The sequence below is a fragment of the Oenanthe melanoleuca genome, chromosome 1 (genome assembly GCF_029582105.1).
Source record: "Oenanthe melanoleuca isolate GR-GAL-2019-014 chromosome 1, OMel1.0, whole genome shotgun sequence".
In the NCBI taxonomy this organism is placed as follows: Eukaryota; Metazoa; Chordata; class Aves; order Passeriformes; family Muscicapidae; genus Oenanthe; species Oenanthe melanoleuca.
The window spans coordinates 111,106,482-111,124,319 of NC_079333.1; the positions used below are offsets into that span (position 1 = coordinate 111,106,482).

Below are 17,838 nucleotides of genomic sequence, written 5' to 3' on the forward strand. Positions count from 1 at the left end.
TTTTTATCCCAAACCACACTTTCTGTGAGATTTCTCTGCCTTTTCCATGGGTTTGGGAGGGCTGATTTCCCAGGGGCTGCACTTACAGACCTTTACAATAATGGAATTCAAAGGATTTGTCTCAGCTTCCCTTTTGCCTTCCAACTTGCTGTTTGCTGAACTTTATTATGTTTTTATTGCCCCATGGCAAGTTGTTCCTAATTAACTTCTGTCCTTTAGGAGTGTTTGCTGGAGCAGCATTGGAGCTGGCCCAGGGGCTCAGTGTGAGGATGGCAGTGGTGCAGTCACTCTGACAAGGCCATTCAGCTGCACTTGTTCTCTTTGCAAAGCACTGGGACTTGTGTTATAAATTAAAAACCACTCTGTCCTTCTCTGTTTCCTAACAAAGGGATAAGAACAAATCAGCCCAGTCCCCCAGCAGATGATTAACCAAGAAATGCTCAGCTTTTGCCAGCCTTGGAGTGCTTGTGTGGGCAGGCAGCTGCCACCAGCTCACTGCAGGAGCTGCACAGGCTCTCACTCAGCTGGGGACATTCCCATCTGCCAGTGCACTGACAGCAGGAATTGATATTCCAGCTCTTGCTGGTCCTTTCCTGAGCCCTGCTCTGGGTTTGCTGTCTGGGGTGAGCTTTGTCAGTGCTGGGCTGAAATCCCTGACTCAGACACTGAAAGGGAAGAGTTGATGTTGGAGGGATGTCAGTGACTTAGGGGGTTCTCTGAATCCTTCAGGGAGGAATCAAGGTGCAGGGATTGAATTAAAGCCTTTGGATGGATTGAAGAGCATTAAGCCACTCACACATAAAGTGAACATTTAAGTAGAAGTAAGTTAGTAAGTTGTAGGGTGAGCTCTAATGCTTTTAGTGAGTGAAAGGTTTTAAATGCCAGAGTAGCAGAACAAGTTGGTGCTCAGCCTTTGTGCTGCCCTGGGAGCTCTGACCCAGGTATCAGGACAGGACCCAGCTGATCAGTCATTTCTGTGCCTGCTGCCTTCCCAGTGTCCTGCCTTGTTCCTTGCTCCAGCCTGGGGAGCTCAGTGTCACAGGTGTGGGTTGGCAAGGCTGTGATTGTGTCCCAAATTTAAATCCTATCAGCAAAGTCCTGTGCCTTGGGACTTCTAGAGAATTTCTCTCTTATTTCCCTTTGATTCTCACAGTACCATGGGAGATTTTCCTGCATGATTATAGTGCAGCATGCTGGAGAAACAAATCCTGAGCTGGATGGGACCCCCAGGGATCTCCCAGTCCCACCCCTGCCCTGCCCAGACCCCCCAGAATCCCAGCCTGGGCATCCCTGGCAGCTCCTGCAGCTCTGGCAGCCTCGGGGCTGTGCCCATTCCCTGGGGGAAGAACCTTTCCCTAAAATCCAACCTGAATCCCTCCTGGCCCAGCTCCAGCTGCTCCCTGGGGGCTGTCCCTGGCTGTTAATTTTGTCCAACACCACCTTAACAGGAGTAAAAGCATTTTGTGCCTCTGTTGGAGCCATCCAGAGACATTACTCCTTCATTTTTATTATGTGCATGATGCCAGGTGCTTGTCAGGACTAGAACATAAATGGCTTTGATTTCCCTGCCAGTGGGTGCCCTGGAATGTGAGATAGGAGCCTCCAGGGAGGAAGGAGACCAAACCTAAAAGTTCTGCTAAACACCTGAGCTGGTTCTTTTTGGTGTTCAGGAGAACTGCACTGGTTGAAGTTCCTTCTCTGGCCCGTGCTCCAGGCAGCACTCAGAGCAGGTGGAGGAGAAGCCATGGCTGCAAGGCTGGGTTTCAGCAGACAGCCACCAGAAATGGGGGAAATAGGGAAGCATTTGGGGCTTGCTTTTCATTTGTTTTGAAAAAGCAGAGTAGTGTGGAAAAAATAGTGAAAAATTGAATGAATTTGGAACTGTATATATTGAAACAATGCCTTTGAACAGTGATTTTTAATCTTTTATAATTTCCTTGCTTTGTCCCTTCCCTTTAACAAGGAATCTGTCTGACATTGATCAAGATGGGAAGCTGACAGCTGAGGAGTTTATCCTGGCTATGCACCTCATTGATGTAGCAATGTCTGGTCAGCCCCTGCCACCTGCACTGCCCCCAGAGTTCATCCCACCTTCCTTCAGGTAACTGCTCATCCCCTGGGGATCTCACTCCTGAGTTTTGGATTTCATTTGGGATGGTTCTGAGTGTACAGGACACTGACCCCTCGCCTTCTGCCCTGTAGGAACAGGGTTTGGGTGGGTGTTTGTGCTGGCACACCTTCCAAACCTGCTCAGTCTGGCCACAGAAATCTAAATTTAAGTTCAGGCTTATACTCCTGTGGAGCAGTTGGAATGTATTGGAATTCCAATATGGATTTGCACTGCAGCACATCCAGACCTCTTTTGGTACAGCTGGGTTTGGGAGCAATGGGGTCACTTCTCTTGCTCCATTTCACTTCTTTGTGGAGAAATAGTTGGGAAGACAGTAACAACAATGAAAATAAGTGTTTTATTCTATGTTCTTCAGGTATCCTCCTAAAGATGTCCAATTTTTATGTATTCCACTTGGGATCTTGCTTTTGGCTTGACTGTAGTGAGCTCTTCCTCTGTCTCTGCTGTTTTTGCTGTATTTTTGCTGAAGTCAGCATTTCCCCAAACCCAGACTGGTTGGGGAAAATCTCCCCCCAAGTGAGAGATACTGGGGACAGGGCTGAATCCATCTGGAAGCAGAATTTGGGACTGGGATTCTCAGCTCAGCAGTGAACTGCTGGGATCCTGGAAAATCCTGTTCTCCTGAGGCAAAGGCTGAGTGAGACCCTCTGGGCAGCACTGAATTAACATTAAGTACCATGAGACACTACATCCTTGTATTTAATCTGATCTCACCATTAAATCATAAATCATGTGGGTGGCCTGGGTTCTGTTCACCCCCTGCAATTGCTGTTTCCTTGGCAGAAGGGTCCGCTCTGGCAGTGGCATTTCTGCTGCCAGCTCAGTGTCTGTAGACCAAAGGTTACCAGAAGAACCAGCACTGGAAGAAGAACAGCAGCAACTGGAAAAGAAATTACCAGGTGAGCAAGGGCAAGCTGGGATATTTAGTGTGCTGCTCCCAGAGGGGTTTTCTCATCAGGTCACAGCCTGGGAGGTTACATGGGCTGACTGAGGCGTGTTGTCTTTTCCAGAGCAGACTGGGACAGGTCAGAGGCACAGCCAGGACATTGATGGGTCCAGCTCATGCCTGTGCCTGATCCTTGGGCTTGGTGGCACTGGAGGTGGGAAGAGCCTTCAGGCTCCCCTCACAGGCAGCCCTTTGCAGCCCTGGCACAGGATTGCAAGGAGAAATTCCTGCAGCCTTCATCCTCTGGCTTAGGTGGAGCAAAGCTTGGCTGAGGTGCTCTGTGAGAGATCCCAGTGTTCCCACACAGACCTGTCTCCTTGGAGTCTGTGTGACAGTGTGGGGCTTAAAACAGATTCCAGCAGTCCCAGGAAGAGAACTACAGGAAGAGGGAATTGGCAGCTGGAAAGGGGCACAAGCTGGAGAAGACAAGAATTCAGCAGGTTCAGCAGCTGTTGGGCCAACCAAGGCAACATGGGGTGTCCCTGGCCCTGCATCCCAAAAATGTCTCTGCTGGCCACAAGGGAGAAGAATCTGGGATTTGGGCTGTGGGAAAGGAACAGAAGGTAAATTGGATGGAGGTGCTGAGGAGTGAGGGGAAGGAGTGCAGGGGGATGTCAGGGAAGCTGTGCTGGAGGTGAGGCTGTTCTTTTAGGACAGTAAGTGATGAGGATGTGGATCTGCAGGAATCCAGACTTCCTGGGCTCAGCTGCTCAAGGACCTACACCATTTCTTTTCCTGACAGTAATGAGTAATCTAATGAGAGCATCCACTTTAAATAAGTTCTGGTCATTTGTATAATGGCCTTTTGATGATGTCAGCAGCTGAATTCTTTGCTCTGCACTAATGGAAGTGTTGGCTCTTGTGCTGCTGCTATTATCCAATGTACAGAGGAATTCCAGATCTGTGTCCTCATGGAGGATCAGCTGGAGAATGGTTTGTCTAAATTCTCCCCACTTGCTGAGCTTTGTGGAGAAAGCTGGAGGCCTGAGGAATGGGAATGGAAATTCCCTCTCTGGATTTCTGAGGATGTGGCTTTGAGGGCATTGTTGCCTGGAAAGGCTGACCTGGAACAAACACCAGACAGAGCAAAAGCAACAGGAATTTATTGAAAGGATTCACCTTGGGCAGTGCAAGAACCTGACTGGGGCTACACCCAGATCAAATCCAAGATGTTTTACACTTTTAACTTTTGGTTCATCTACACATTGGGGTCAATTGTCCAAGCACAGCCCCAGGCTATGAAGTGTCAGCCCCCTTTCCCTTGCTGTTGTTTCTAATTTTTGGGTACCAGTTGTCCATGATTCTCTAGCTAGAAAGGGCTTGTTTTGTCACCACACTGTGAAGAGAACTTACTAACACCTAATAAGAAGTTTCAGAGTTAGACACCAAGCAGCAGAAATCCTGAAAAATATAAAAGCTGAAACCCCAAGGCATCAGGATCAGCAATGTCAATGCTAATGCCAACCCCAGGCTGGCCTGTGCAGCTGTTATCCTTCCATCCAGAGCTGCATCCTCTGCTGCTGGCAGGTTGATTCACTTTGCTTGGGACTCCTTAGGATTTATTTATGTGGTTGGTGTGAGAAATAGATTTGTAGAGTTCTCACACTGTGTGCATCTGTATGCAAACTTGGAGATAAGAAACACTGACTTAGAAATGCCATAGAATAGGATACATATGGTTGAGAGAAAAATGGAGCTGGAAAAAAGTTCCAAGGAATGGCCTTGCAAATCAAACTAGATACTTTGGAGAAATAGAACTGTGGAAGATGCACCTTTCATAAAAAAGGGTGCACTATAAGAAACATTTATAATGTATTATAATTAAGAAATAGTTGGCTTCTGATTGCGATAACATAAATTATAACATATGTATTGTCTCACCCTTCACATGTGTCCTGCTGTGAAGGACAGGTGTCTGCCAATAAAGGCAGAAGCTGCTCTTTGAAATGGAGAATGTAAACCCCCTCCCTCCTCCAAATTATTATAATTTTGAAATTAAGGGGCTCTCAGGCAAAGAGATGGGAATTAGGAATAACAGTTCTTTCCTAGGAAAATTAAAATAGCAATGCAGTATTACACAGAACAATCCCAGCCCTGCCAGAGTCAGAATCCAAGCTGACACCCGTCAGTCAGTCAGGGTGTTGGCACAGTCCCATTCAATGGTGGCTGCATCCTCCTGCAGGGGCAGATGTGGTTCAGCTGGAGCAGTGCTCCTGGAGAAGGTGCAGTTTCCTCTGAAGCTCCAGGGATGATGTGCAAAGGTCTGGTTTTCCTCTGGAATCCAGTGGGAAGAAGGTTCCTTGGTGTCCCAAATGTCAGTTTTTATCTGGGTAGGAAAGGCTTGGCTGCTCCCCTGGCTGGAGCATCTCCCATGGGATGATGGAATTTTATCAGTCATGCCCTGGGACTCAGTGGCCATGAACAGGAGATATCTCCTGGAGGGAGGATGGGCTGTGGGAAGATAAAGATGATTGCCCAGCTGGTTTAAAGATGGCCCATGAGCGGATAATGTGTGCCAGGAGATCAGGGGCACTGCCTCAGCTGGGTTAACAGATGGGGACAGAATTCACATTGCTGGGCACATCAACCCAACACAACATGAAACTAAAAATGGAACAAAAATTTTTTAAAACACCTCTCAGTTGCCCAGTCTCTGGGTCAGAAAAGAGCAAAACCCAGCAGTTGGTTCAGTTTGAAGTCAGAGTTAACTTGAGGACTTGTCCCATCCTTTCACCCCTGCTCGCAGTGACGTTCGAGGACAAGAAGCGGGAGAACTTCGAGCGGGGGAACCTGGAGCTGGAGAAGCGCCGGCAGGCGCTGCTGGAGCAGCAGCGCAAGGAGCAGGAGCGGCTGGCGCAGCTGGAGCGGCAGGAGCAGGAGCGCAAGGAGCGCGAGCGGCAGGAGCAGGAGCGCAAGCGGCAGCTGGAGCTGGAGAAGCAGCTGGAGAAGCAGCGGGAGCTGGAGCGGCAGCGCGAGGAGGAGAGGAGGAAGGAGATCGAGAGGAGGGAGGTGAGCTCCTGGGTTGGGAAGGGTGAGCCAGGAAGACCTTACAAATATGAATGCTGAGATTCTGAGAATATGGAAACCATGAGCCAGATTGAAATGAAAACCACTTTTGAGATACCAAACTCAGTTACTGAATAACTAGAAGACAATAGGATGGGCAGCTGAAAGTGATCCCCTCTTGGTAGAGCAATGTCTTCTGCTGGAGAGCAGCTCCAAAGGTCAGAGAAGACCTTGCCAGGGTCCAAAGAGTAGTTTTTAGAATTCAAAGTATAATACACTATGGTAATGTAAGGATTCTTACAGGCTGTATGTAAATGCTACAGAATTTGTATCTTGTGTTAGATTGGTTAGTGGAAATTAGAATATTCATCACAGAAGAAGATTTACTGTATTGTAAACAGGAAATCGCTCTCCTACTCTCACTGCTACCACCCCTCTCTTACCTTACTCCCTCACCCCCTCACCCTTTTATTCTCTTACTTCTCTCTCTTCCCCCCATACACAAATACCCAGAGTCACAGGTGTTTGTGCATTGTACCAATGCTCTAAATTAACCTCAGAACACAAACACCCAGAGTTACAGGTGTTTGTGCATTGTACCAATGCTCTAAATGAACACCAGAACACAAATACCCAGAGTTACAGGTGTTTGTGCATTGTACCAATGCTCTAAATGAACCTCAGAACACAAATACCCAGAGTTACAGGTGTTTGTGCATTGTACCAGTGCTCTAAATGAATCAGAACACAGATACCCAGAGTTACAGGTGTTTGTGCATTGTACCAATGCTCTAAATGAACACCAGAACACAAATACCCAGAGTTACAGGTGTTTGTGCATTGTACCAATGCTCTAATGAACACCAGAACACAAATACCCAGAGTTACAGGTGTTTGTGCATTGTACCAGTGCTCTAAATGAACACCAGAACACAAATACCCAGAGTTACAGGTGTTTGTGCATTGTACCAGTGCTCTAAATGAACACCAGAACACAAATACCCAGAGTTACAGGTGTTTGTGCATTGTACCAATGCTCTAAATGAATCAGAACACAAATACCCAGAGTTACAGGTGTTTGTGAATTGTACCAATGCTCTAAATGAATCAGAACACAAATACCCAGAGTTACAGGTGTTTGTGAATTGTACCAATGCTCTAAATGAACCTCAGAACACAAATACCCAGAGTTACAGGTGTTTGTGCATTGTACCAGTGCTCTAAATGAACAGCAGAACACAAATACCCAGAGTTACAGGTGTTTGTGCATTGTACCAGTGCTCTAAATTAACCTCAGAACACAAATACCCAGAGTCACAGGTGTTTGTGCATTGTACCAATGCTCTAAATGAATCAGAACACAAATACCCAGAGTTACAGGTGTTTGTGCATTGTACCAATGCTCTAAATGAATCAGAACACAAATACCCAGAGTTACAGGTGTTTGTGCATTGTACCAATGCTCTAAATGAATCAGAACACAAATACCCAGAGTTACAGGTGTTTGTGCATTGTACCAATGCTCTAAATGAATCAGAACACAAATACCCAGAGTTACAGGTGTTTGTGCATTGTACCAATGCTCTAAATGAACAGCAGAACACAAATACCCAGAGTTACAGGTGTTTGTGCATTGTACCAATGCTCTAAATGAATCAGAACACAAATACCCAGAGTCACTGGTGTTTATTTTGGGTTGCAGGCTGCCAAGAGGGAGCTGGAGAGGCAGAGGCAGCTGGAGTGGGAGCGGAACCGGCGGCAGGAGCTGCTGAACCAGAGGAACAAGGAGCAGGAGGACATTGTGGTGCTCAAGGCTAAGAAGAAAACCCTGGAATTTGAGCTGGAGGCTCTGGTGAGTGCTGCTGGTGCAGCTCAAACACACAAGCACAGCCTGGTGGTGACTGTGCCCTGCCTCTGTTTTCTCTCATTTCTATTTTAAATACGGAGTAGAAGTAGTTTTTAGATCCTGACTTGCATGACCAAATGTTTCAGTAAAATCAATCAATCAATCAATAAATAAAATAGATATTTTTCTTGTCTCTTGAAGAATGATAAAAGGAACCAGTTGGAAGGGAAGCTTCAGGATATCCGGTGTCGGCTGTCGACCCAAAGACAAGAAATTGAAAGTACAAATAAATCCAGAGAACTCAGAATTGCAGAAATCACCCACTTGCAGCAGCAGCTACAGGTAAGAAACCTTCTCTAATTTTATTCTTAGCCTTGAATTTTCATCTCCTCAAAAACATCAATATCCTGAGCAATGAGCTGCTCCTCACACTTAAAGGATCACTGTAGGTAAGTTCTCATTCCTGTAAATTCATGTCCTTCAGAGGTGTTTTGGAATTGTTTCCTACACTTGAAGGCACATTTGGGATTATCCCTTCATCCTGCTGGGCTCCTGCTCTGGGGAGCAGGAAGTCCTTTGGCTCCAGCTGTTTTTGGGGATGGAGAAGGAAATTGCCCAATGTGTATTTTTTATGTGCTGGGGGAAAGAACTGACTGCAGTGAAGTGGCTTGTTGATGTTTCTTTTTTAATTATAAAAAATAATGAACTTTCAAAGTGGAAGTTCCCAGTGAAAGCAGGGAGTTGATCTAAGCCTGGCATTTGCCTTTCTTACTGATATAAAATTCTGTCACATTTAGTTGGACCTGAGTGTCTGCCTTTAGTGAAAGAATTTTCTTTGTAGTTTGTAAGTGTTTTTTATGGGTTGTAGTATTTGATTTAGGAATTCTTCTCTTTATTAAATACTTCATTGGGCTTGAAATTAATTCTTGGTTCATGGGGACTTGCAGTGTGTTTGTGCCACTACAAAGAATCTCACACTGATGGAGCTGAGGTGTAAAACTTGCCTTAAAACCTAATCCTGCTGTTCCAACCCAGCTTCACTCCTGCTTTCCCTGGCTGTTGTTCTCTTTTGGGCTTTGAGGTGCTTTAGCAGCAATAGCTGATGGCTGCTCTCACCTCTGATATTACCCTTAGAGTCACTTGAGGTGTTTTATCCCAGTTGTGATCCCAGAAAATGTCACTACTTAGGAGAAATTTTGTCTGGGGAGAACCTTAAAACTTTTTCCTGAAAAAGTAGTATTTTTTCAAATACCCTGTAAATTTTCCTATCTCATCTGTAGAGGACAGACTAAAGATGTAAATGAGTTTTATAAAAGGAAATTCTCATCCTCTAGACTCTCAAATAGGTTGAAAAGTCAATGTTGTCATTATCTTTGTAGGGTGATGTCTCTTCATTGGAAATAGTTTAGTTTAATACATCTGACACTTCCTGTGGGAAGATGAGTTAGTTCAGAGGAGTAATTATTCTTCAGCCTATTAATTACTCCCAAGATGCAGTTTCATTAAACTTGTGGAAGAGGTGGTGTCCCAGTTAATGCTGCTGATGGAGCTGTGTGCCAGCTCTCTGCTCAGGTCCTTGCAGGATGTCCAGAGGGATCCTGCTCTCCCAACACCTGGAACACATCTGTGCTCAGTACCTGCAGGGATCATTCGCCTCCTTTGGCTCCCAGGTGGTTTAAAGAGATTTTTCCCTTGTCCAAGGGGCAGGAGCTGGGATTTGATTTCCCCTGCCACGTGGGACATTACTCAACTCTTGGCCATTTCTTGTTGCACGAGTTTCCAGAGTTTCTGATGCCATTAATTTCTCTCATCTGTTTCTCCAGCACAAGGAAGGGATGTGCAATCCTGTGGTGGGTGTTCTTGGCTAGGTGCTCATTCCATGGCTGGCTGTGCTTTCAGGAAACAGGACTTGCCCTTCCTGGTCCCTTGGCATTCTCTATCCTTACACAGTCCCCAAAGTATTCTGTGTGTTGAGTAATCTGGGATGTTTGCAAGTGTTCTGGCCTTTACAGACAAAGCAGCTGATGTTGTGGTCACATTCCACCCTCAAATGCTGTCCTGTGGTGCTTTTTGTTCTTGGAGAAGGAGAATTTCTGTTTCATGTTGATGTCCATTGGTTGATCTGCAGCACTCTCAGAATCACAGAACACAGAGGGGTTGGGTTTGGAAGGGGCCTTAAAGCTCCTCCACGCCCTGCATGGGCAGAGCAAGGTTATAAATTGTGTGTATATTGTGTATATATTGTGTATATATTGTGTATATATTGTGTACATTGATGTTTCCCATTTGTCCCAGGCAGATAAGAGTCCCAGAATGGCAGCCATGGAATATCCTGAGCTGGAAGGGACCCCCAGGGATCACCCAGTCCCACCCTGCCCTGCCCAGACCTTCCCAACAATCCCAGCCTGGGCATCCCTGGAGCTCCTGCAGCTCTGGCAGCCTCAGGGCTGTGCCCATTCCCTGGGCAGCCTGGGCAGTGCCAGCACCTCTGGGGGGAGAACCTTGCCCTAAAATCCATCCCAAATCCCTCCTGGCTCTGCTCCAGCCTCTCCCTGGTGCTGTCCCTGACCTCAGGCTCCTCCAGGCTGCACTGAGTGACTTCATAGGGTCCCTCCAGACCCTTCCCCATCCCCCTGTCCCTCCTCTGGACACTTTCCAACAGCTTCTGATCTTTGATTGAGACAGCCAAGGCAGTGGGGCTGCCCCAGTGTGGGGAGGATTTAGGGTATCCAGCTTTAGGATCTCCCTGAGGGGCTGGGAAATCTCTGTTGCTGTGTCAGGCCCTGCAGCTGAACACGTGCAGCTCCTCATAATCCAATCTGTAATTTATCTGAATTTTGCTGCTTTGCTCATTGTGAATTCCTGGAGTCCTTGGCTGTGCTGTCTGAGTGATGTCTCTGGGTATTTTCTGGAGCATAAGGAGCTCACAGGAGGCTGCAGTTGTTGTAAAATGCTCAGAGCTGAGCTGGGCACTGCAGAGCCCCATCAGGGTCTGGCAGGAGGAGAGTGGCACAGCCCAGAGCCATGGCAGTGCCCTCAGTCCTGGCTTCTTGGAACCAAAATGAAAACTTAATGGAATTGTGGGATCACAGCATGACTTGTGTTGGGATGGACTTTAAATCCCACCCAGTGCCACCCCTGCCATGGCAGGGACACCTCCCACTGTCCCAGGCTGCTCCAGCCCCAGTGTCCAACCTGGAACTGAACATTCCAGGGATCCAGGGGCAGCCACAGCTGCTCTGGGCAATTCTTTGCTTCAATCCAGTAAAGCCAGGGAAGGAAGGGGGAATGACAATAATTGACTTGGTTTGTTCTCAGCAGAGAGAATCCATGAATTCTGCAATTCTGGCTGGACTTGGGGAGCCAACAGACAAATGTTGTAACTGCAAATCTGTGCCTTGACCTGCCAGCACCACAATCCCACAGATTAATGGGCTCCAGAAATGCAAAAAATAATTTCAAATCTCTTTGTACAGAGTAAAGATGTTGTTGAGCCCACAACCCCCCTGGGGCTCACTCTGGTGTTCAGGGATCAGGGGACATTTATTCTTAGCATGAGTGAAGTAATTTGCAATCCCCCATGACAAATGGAAGCTGTCAGCTGCTTGATTCCTCAAAAGCCTGCAGCTCCAGAGAGCTGCTCAGAGAAGTTCCAGGGTTTGTAGGGAGGATGGGATGTTGATACTCAGGTGCTGTTTCACCTTGTGCTGCTGAAGGTTTTGACAACTTGAGCTGGAAGGTCCAGGCCTCAGAAAAGTGTGTGAGGTGGCACTTGGTGCTCTGGAAAGTTGTACAGGAAATACATTTATGGGATTCTTCAGAGGGAGAGGATCTTCTGCAGGGATCCCTGTGACACAGCAGTTCACAAACTTCCAACCATGTGCTGAGTTTGAGAGAGATCAGAATCGTCTTCCAAGAACTCTGGAGAGATTGAGGACTCAGGAATTCTCACCCCACAGGGCTTGTGCTTGGTGGCTTTTGGCCAGAATATATTCCTTTAAAAGGAAACTCTTTATTTTTTCCTTCCTGTAAACATTTGTCTTTCTATTCCTGACCTAAGTTACTAATCATTAACACTATTATTAATATTATTAATTCTAGTGGAGGGTGCAGCCAGAGTGATCAGCTCTGCTCCAGGAACAGGGCCAGGAGGAGAGGGAACAGCCTCAGGCTGGGCAGGGCAGGCTCAGGGTGACAGCAGCAGGAATTTCCCCATGGAAAGGGAGCTCAGGGGTTGGAACTGCCCAGGGAGGTTTGGGGTCCCCATCCCTGCAGGTGGCACCTGGAGGTGGCACTCAGGTGACAAGGTGGGGACAAGGTGGGGATGGGGACAGCTGGGACTGCCTGGCCTGGGAGGGATTTTCCAGCTCAGGGATTTGGGATTCTGTGTTTCATTTATTAAAATCAGAATTAAACGTGTAGTAAGAGCTTGTTTGAACATTTCCTTAAATTTAGTCCTGTCTCTCTGACCTCAGTTTTGGGTAATTCCAAGCCAGGTTCAATATTCAGTAAAAATCAGATCAATTTGACATTTCCACTCTTGTGGGCTGGCAGGGAATGTCTGGGATCTGTGGGGATCACACAGACAGTGCTTGGATAAGAGCAGTTATACAGAGGAGGTAAATAAGCAATCATACATCATTCAGTGAGGGAAAAATTAAAGCAGAAATGAAAATGAGAGGTCTCATGGCTGGAGCTGTCCCTCACTCAGCTTTGTGCCTGTCTCTGTTCTTGTTTTCCCTGCCTGTGCTCCAGGAGTCCCAGCAGATGCTGGGCAGGCTGATCCCAGAGAAGCAGCTGCTCAATGATCAGCTCAAGCAAGTGCAGCAGAACAGTTTGCACAGTGAGTACATTCTGGGGCAGGACACATTCCCTCCCTGCAGTGTCCCCTTTCCAAAAGTGACCCTTTGATGATAATAGAATGGGTCTTTTTGCCTTATAGATCCCCAAAGCCAATACTTACCAGCATGGAAATGTTGGCTCAGATTGTAATTAGAGCCAGAAAAAGGTTGTTAGCCATCTCAGGTTGGAATGTCACTGTCATTTATTTGCCTTTAAGGAAAGAGTATTTTGATTGGGCCTTGCCAAAATCAAAGGATTTTCAAACTGCATTGTTAAATTTTTGGGGTGTCTGTTCTGTTCATTTTCCAAGTCATAAGCTGTTGAAAGCAAAATTGAGTTTTAAAGAAAAGCCCATTTTAAATGAAGTGCCCCTGGAGGCTGCCACTGTTTCCTGATGGTTCAGGAGAACACACAAATCAGTCATCACATGGCAGAACCAGAAAACTGTGGAGTCTGATATCCAGACAGTGTGTTGCAAGGTGCAGGTGGGAAAATGCTGCTTTCTAAACTGTTCCATGGAAGGGAAAACTGACTTAACAATGTGTTCCAAACCAGGGGATTCCCTGCTCACCATCAAGAGAGCCTTGGAAGCCAAGGAACTGGCACGGCAGCAGCTCCGGGAGCAGCTGGATGAGGTGGAGAAAGAAACCAGATCTAAACTGCAGGAAATTGATATTTTCAATAATCAGCTGAAGGTAAGCCAGGACTCCTTAAGCCTTTCTGAATGTTCAGTTAATTATTTTCTAACCTGATTGTGGGGAAAAGAAATTAACTGAAATGATTAAGAATATCACTTTGGGGAGCATTCTCAAATCTGTCTGTTGAGGATTTTATTTAATTTTTATTTTAAGAAAATGCTGCTCAGCTTTCAAATTCAAGGTTTGAATCAATTTAATCTGCAGAGTCTCTTCAGGAGGAAATTTGAGCCCTGATTCCAAATCTATTATGGCAAAAATGAAATTACCAATTTCTGTGCTTTTGCATCCAAGAAGTGCAGGATGAGGTCAGGAAATCTGCTGGAATCAGGAGTTCAAATTGAAATCTTGAATAAGAGAGACTTGATTTTCTCCTGCCACCCAGAATTGTTATCTGCTGTCTGTGTGCTCCTGCTTGTCCCTGAGTGTAGCTGCCTGTGGTTTGTGGTTTCATGCTTCACTGCTCAGTCTTTGTTAAAACTCTGATTTTTTTGTGTATTTCTGCACCAGCAATATCAGGGTTCTACAGAGAGAAATTGCAAATCAGTCTGTAGTTACAAACTTTTGATAGCATTCATTTTTTCATAAAATATTTCAGTGTTCAGTTATTTTATTGCTAATTCCACTGGTGGGTTCTCCTGACAAAAATGCTCCATTTCCTGCAAGGTTTCACAAATTGTGCTACAAGTAAGTATTCAGCAGGAAAATCACTGTCACAGAGACATTAATGAAGTTTTATGAAAGTTGATAGACTGGGATTAAATAAAAAATTTAGATGGGATTGAATTTAAGCAACAAATAGCTTGTCTAAATTGGAATTATTAATAATAATAGGAAAAATTAAAGATGAGGCCCTGTTTTAAGGTTTATTTGAGGATGACTCTCCCAGTCTGAGACAGGGAGGATGGAAGGGGAGAAATTCTGCAGAGTCAGACACAGAATAAACAAAATGGGCACAATTTATATTTAAAAGAAAAGAGAATGGTCTAATCCTTGCTTAATTAATCCTTGAGGTTTAAACCTCACCTAATTTTTCTTCATAAGTGGTTTTTGGATACATCTTTGCATGTTGTGCTTCTTGGGCATTATTTTTTTAATGGAGACCTTTAAAAGTGATTAATTGGACCAAAGGATATTAATTCTAAAATTAATCTGTATTTGGTTTAATCATAAATTACCTAAACATAAATAAGAAAGGGGTGAACAGTCTTGCAGAAAAAAAAAACAAAAACCAAAACCAACAAACCAATCACTCAAAATTCAGTCTTTTAAATATTGAAGGATTGCACTTCACAGATACCAATCTGACAACAATTAAAAATTGAGGTTTCCCATTAAGCACAGATTTATCAGCATATGCCAGGAATCCAGGAATGCCTTGACTGAAGGAAAATGATTTTGCAGTGGAACAGGAAAATTGTTTTCAATAAATTGATGAGGAGTTGTCCTGGTTTGAAGGACAGGTGTCTGCCAATACAGGCAGGAGCTTCTCTTGGAAATGGAGAATGCAAACCCCCTCCCTCCTAATTATTATAATAATTGTGAAATTAAGGAGCTCTCAGGCAAACAGATGGGAATTAGGAATAACAGTTCTTTCCTAGGAAAATTAAACTAGCAATGCAGTATTACACAGAACAATCCCAGCCCTGCCAGAATCAGAATCCAAGCTGACACCCGTCAGTCAGTCAGGGTGTTGGCACAGTCCCATTCAATGGTGGCTGCATCCTCCTGCAGGGGCAGATGTGGTTCAGCTGGAGCAGTGCTCCTGGAGAAGGTGCAGTTTCCTCTGAAGCTCCAGGGATGATGTGCAAAGGTCTGGCTTTCCTCTGGAATCCAGTGGGAAGAAGGTTCCTTGGTGTCCCAAATCTCAGTTTTTATCTGGGTAGGAAAGGCTTGGCTCCTCCCCTGGCTGGAGCATCTCCCATGGGATGATGGAATTTTATCAGTCATGCCCTGGGACTCAGTGGCCATGAACAGGAGATATCTCCTGGAGGGAGGATGGGCTGTGGGAAGATAAAGATGATTGCCCAGCTGGTTTAAAGATGGCCCATGAGCAGATAATGTGTGCCAGGAGATCAGGGGCACTGCCCCAGCTGGGTTAACAGATGGGGACAGAATTCACATTGCTGGTCACATCAACCCAACACATCCCTTTTGGAGTTTCTCAAGATTTGCAAGGTGTATTTTGGGGGCCTGAAGAATTTTTACAGTGGATTTAAATCCCTAAAAACCCCTTTTAGGCTCAGCATGGAAGGGTAGAACAGCCACTCAGAAGCTGCTGAGTGCAGCAGTGATTTCATGGCTGTTGTTCTTCATGGAATCATAGAATGTCCTGAGTGGGAAGGACCTGTTGGATTTTGCCCTTTTCTAACCCAGAATTGGGGCAACTGAGAGATTTTTAAAAAACTTTTATTCTATTTTCAGTCTCATATGAAGGATGAGACAATACAGATATAATTTATGTTATCACAATCAAAAGCCAATTATTTCCTAATTACAGCACATTATAAGCATTTCTTGGCCTATCAACTTTTGTCACATCCTGCTGTAAAATGCCTTAAAGCCCCTCATCTAAAATCACCCCTTGTGGGTTCCATTACAATGCATCTTTCACAGTTCTATTTCTGCAAATTATCTAGTTTTATTGGCAAGGCCATCCTTTGGAACTTTTTTCCAGCTCCATTTCTCTCTCAACAACATCTGTCCAATTCCATGGCATTTCTAAATCAGCATTTCTTATCTCCAAATTTGCATACAGATGTGTGTGAGCCTTGTGTCAGGCCCTAAAAACTCTCTACAAATCCATTTCCCACAAGGTCCCAGCCCTGTCCCTGCCCAGACCCCTGAGATTTTATGCCCAAGACCAGTGAAGGTTTTCCTAGAATCCTGGTTTACTGGGATTAACTGGGATTTGTGTGCAGTGGGAGTTCTCCACCCACAGAGAACACACATCTCTCTTATCACTCCAAACCAGGTCATTATAAACTTCCACAATTCTCACATGCAATTACCTAAAAAATCAAAAATCTGCAACAACCTTTAGGAACCACCAGTGGAAAAGTGACTGACATTGACAGTAGGTAGAAATTGGCTTGTAAATAATAGTGAATTAATAATTTCCCTAAATAGCAGAAGAACTTCTCAGTTCCTGGGTGTGCCATCTGTGTGATTATCAGGCAGCTGGATAATGCTCACAGTGAAGTGGGAAATATTTCAAATTGTGTCTCAACAATTCCACCACATCTGAACTCTAAATATGATAAAGGTTTCTTGTAAATGAAGGGACAATAGGTCAAGATGGGAAAGATGGAAATCTTCCTTTTAAAAATATATTTGTATCAAACAAATATATTAGAAACTCTGGATTTAATCAAGGTAATTTAGTTTACCAGGCAACTTTTCCAACCACAGCAGTTTACAGGATACTCTGGATTTGTCTCCATGTTTTTATGTTCTGTAATAAGTGAATTATTTTTACAAGTGTTAAATTACATTATCTTTGCTGTGTGTCTTAATATCATTGGAGTGATTAGGGAGATAAATAAGATTATTTTTCCTGCTGGATCTTTTTGTCATCTTTCCAAAACCACTGATTTCAGTTGCTTCTGATGAGTCCTTTGGAGATGGAAATATATATTGAATTTGGTGCATTTCCACCAACAGCTTTCAGGCTTACAAAATACTATTAATATTTCAAATCAGATCATTTGAATTGTAGTATTGGATATCTGTAGGTGGAACCACTTGGTTTCAGGAGATTGTTGGTGCTCAGGTATACTTTCAAATGAGATTTGGGGCATTTTTGACAATTTTATAACAATCTTGTGGATTGGGCTGTATTTGACTGTGAAGTAACTGAGTTTGTTAAAAGCTTCAAAGTTTGGCCACTTCTTTGTGTCTTATAGTTGAAGGAGTGAAACTTCTGCTCTCTTTAAAAATCTAAAAGATCTAGAGGTCTAATAACTAATATTGATACAAGTATCAATAAAATGGAACTGATCACTTGTTTATTTTAGAATCATGGAATGGTTTGGGTTGGAGGGACCTTAAAGATGATTCCATCCCACCCCTGCCATGGTCACCTCCCACTGCCCAGCCTGGCCTTGAGCACTGCCAGGGATCCAGGGGCTGCCACAGCTGCTCTGGGAATTCCATCCCAGGGCCTTCCCACCCTCAGGATAAAGAATTCCTGCCCAAAATCCCTGGATCTAAACTCCAAGGCTGCATGTGACTCCAATCTCCAAGCACCAAATGCCCATTTCCTGTAACATGGAAGAATCCAGAATTTCTTGCTGCTGTTCCTGCCCAAGGAATGAGTTCCTGTTTCTGAAATAGTTCTCCTGAGAATTTTTCCCCAGTGCCTGGCAAAAGC

At 44.9% G+C, this 17,838-nt stretch overlaps 1 protein-coding gene across 6 annotated transcripts in view; it reads left to right on the forward strand.

Annotated features, from left to right (window-relative positions):
- ITSN1 (intersectin 1) overlaps positions 1-17,838 on the forward strand; it is a 112,609-nt gene that overhangs the window by 41,011 nt on the left and 53,760 nt on the right. For all 6 annotated transcript variants that reach the window (XM_056488802.1, XM_056488794.1, XM_056488812.1 and 3 more), the window contains 7 exons: positions 1,964-2,101; positions 2,915-3,030; positions 5,824-6,086; positions 7,786-7,935; positions 8,131-8,271; positions 12,685-12,772; positions 13,327-13,466. In XM_056488802.1, coding sequence (XP_056344777.1) covers positions 1,964-2,101; positions 2,915-3,030; positions 5,824-6,086; positions 7,786-7,935; positions 8,131-8,271; positions 12,685-12,772; positions 13,327-13,466 — 1,036 coding nt within the window. The remainder of the gene's footprint in view (positions 1-1,963; positions 2,102-2,914; positions 3,031-5,823; positions 6,087-7,785; positions 7,936-8,130; positions 8,272-12,684; positions 12,773-13,326; positions 13,467-17,838) is intronic.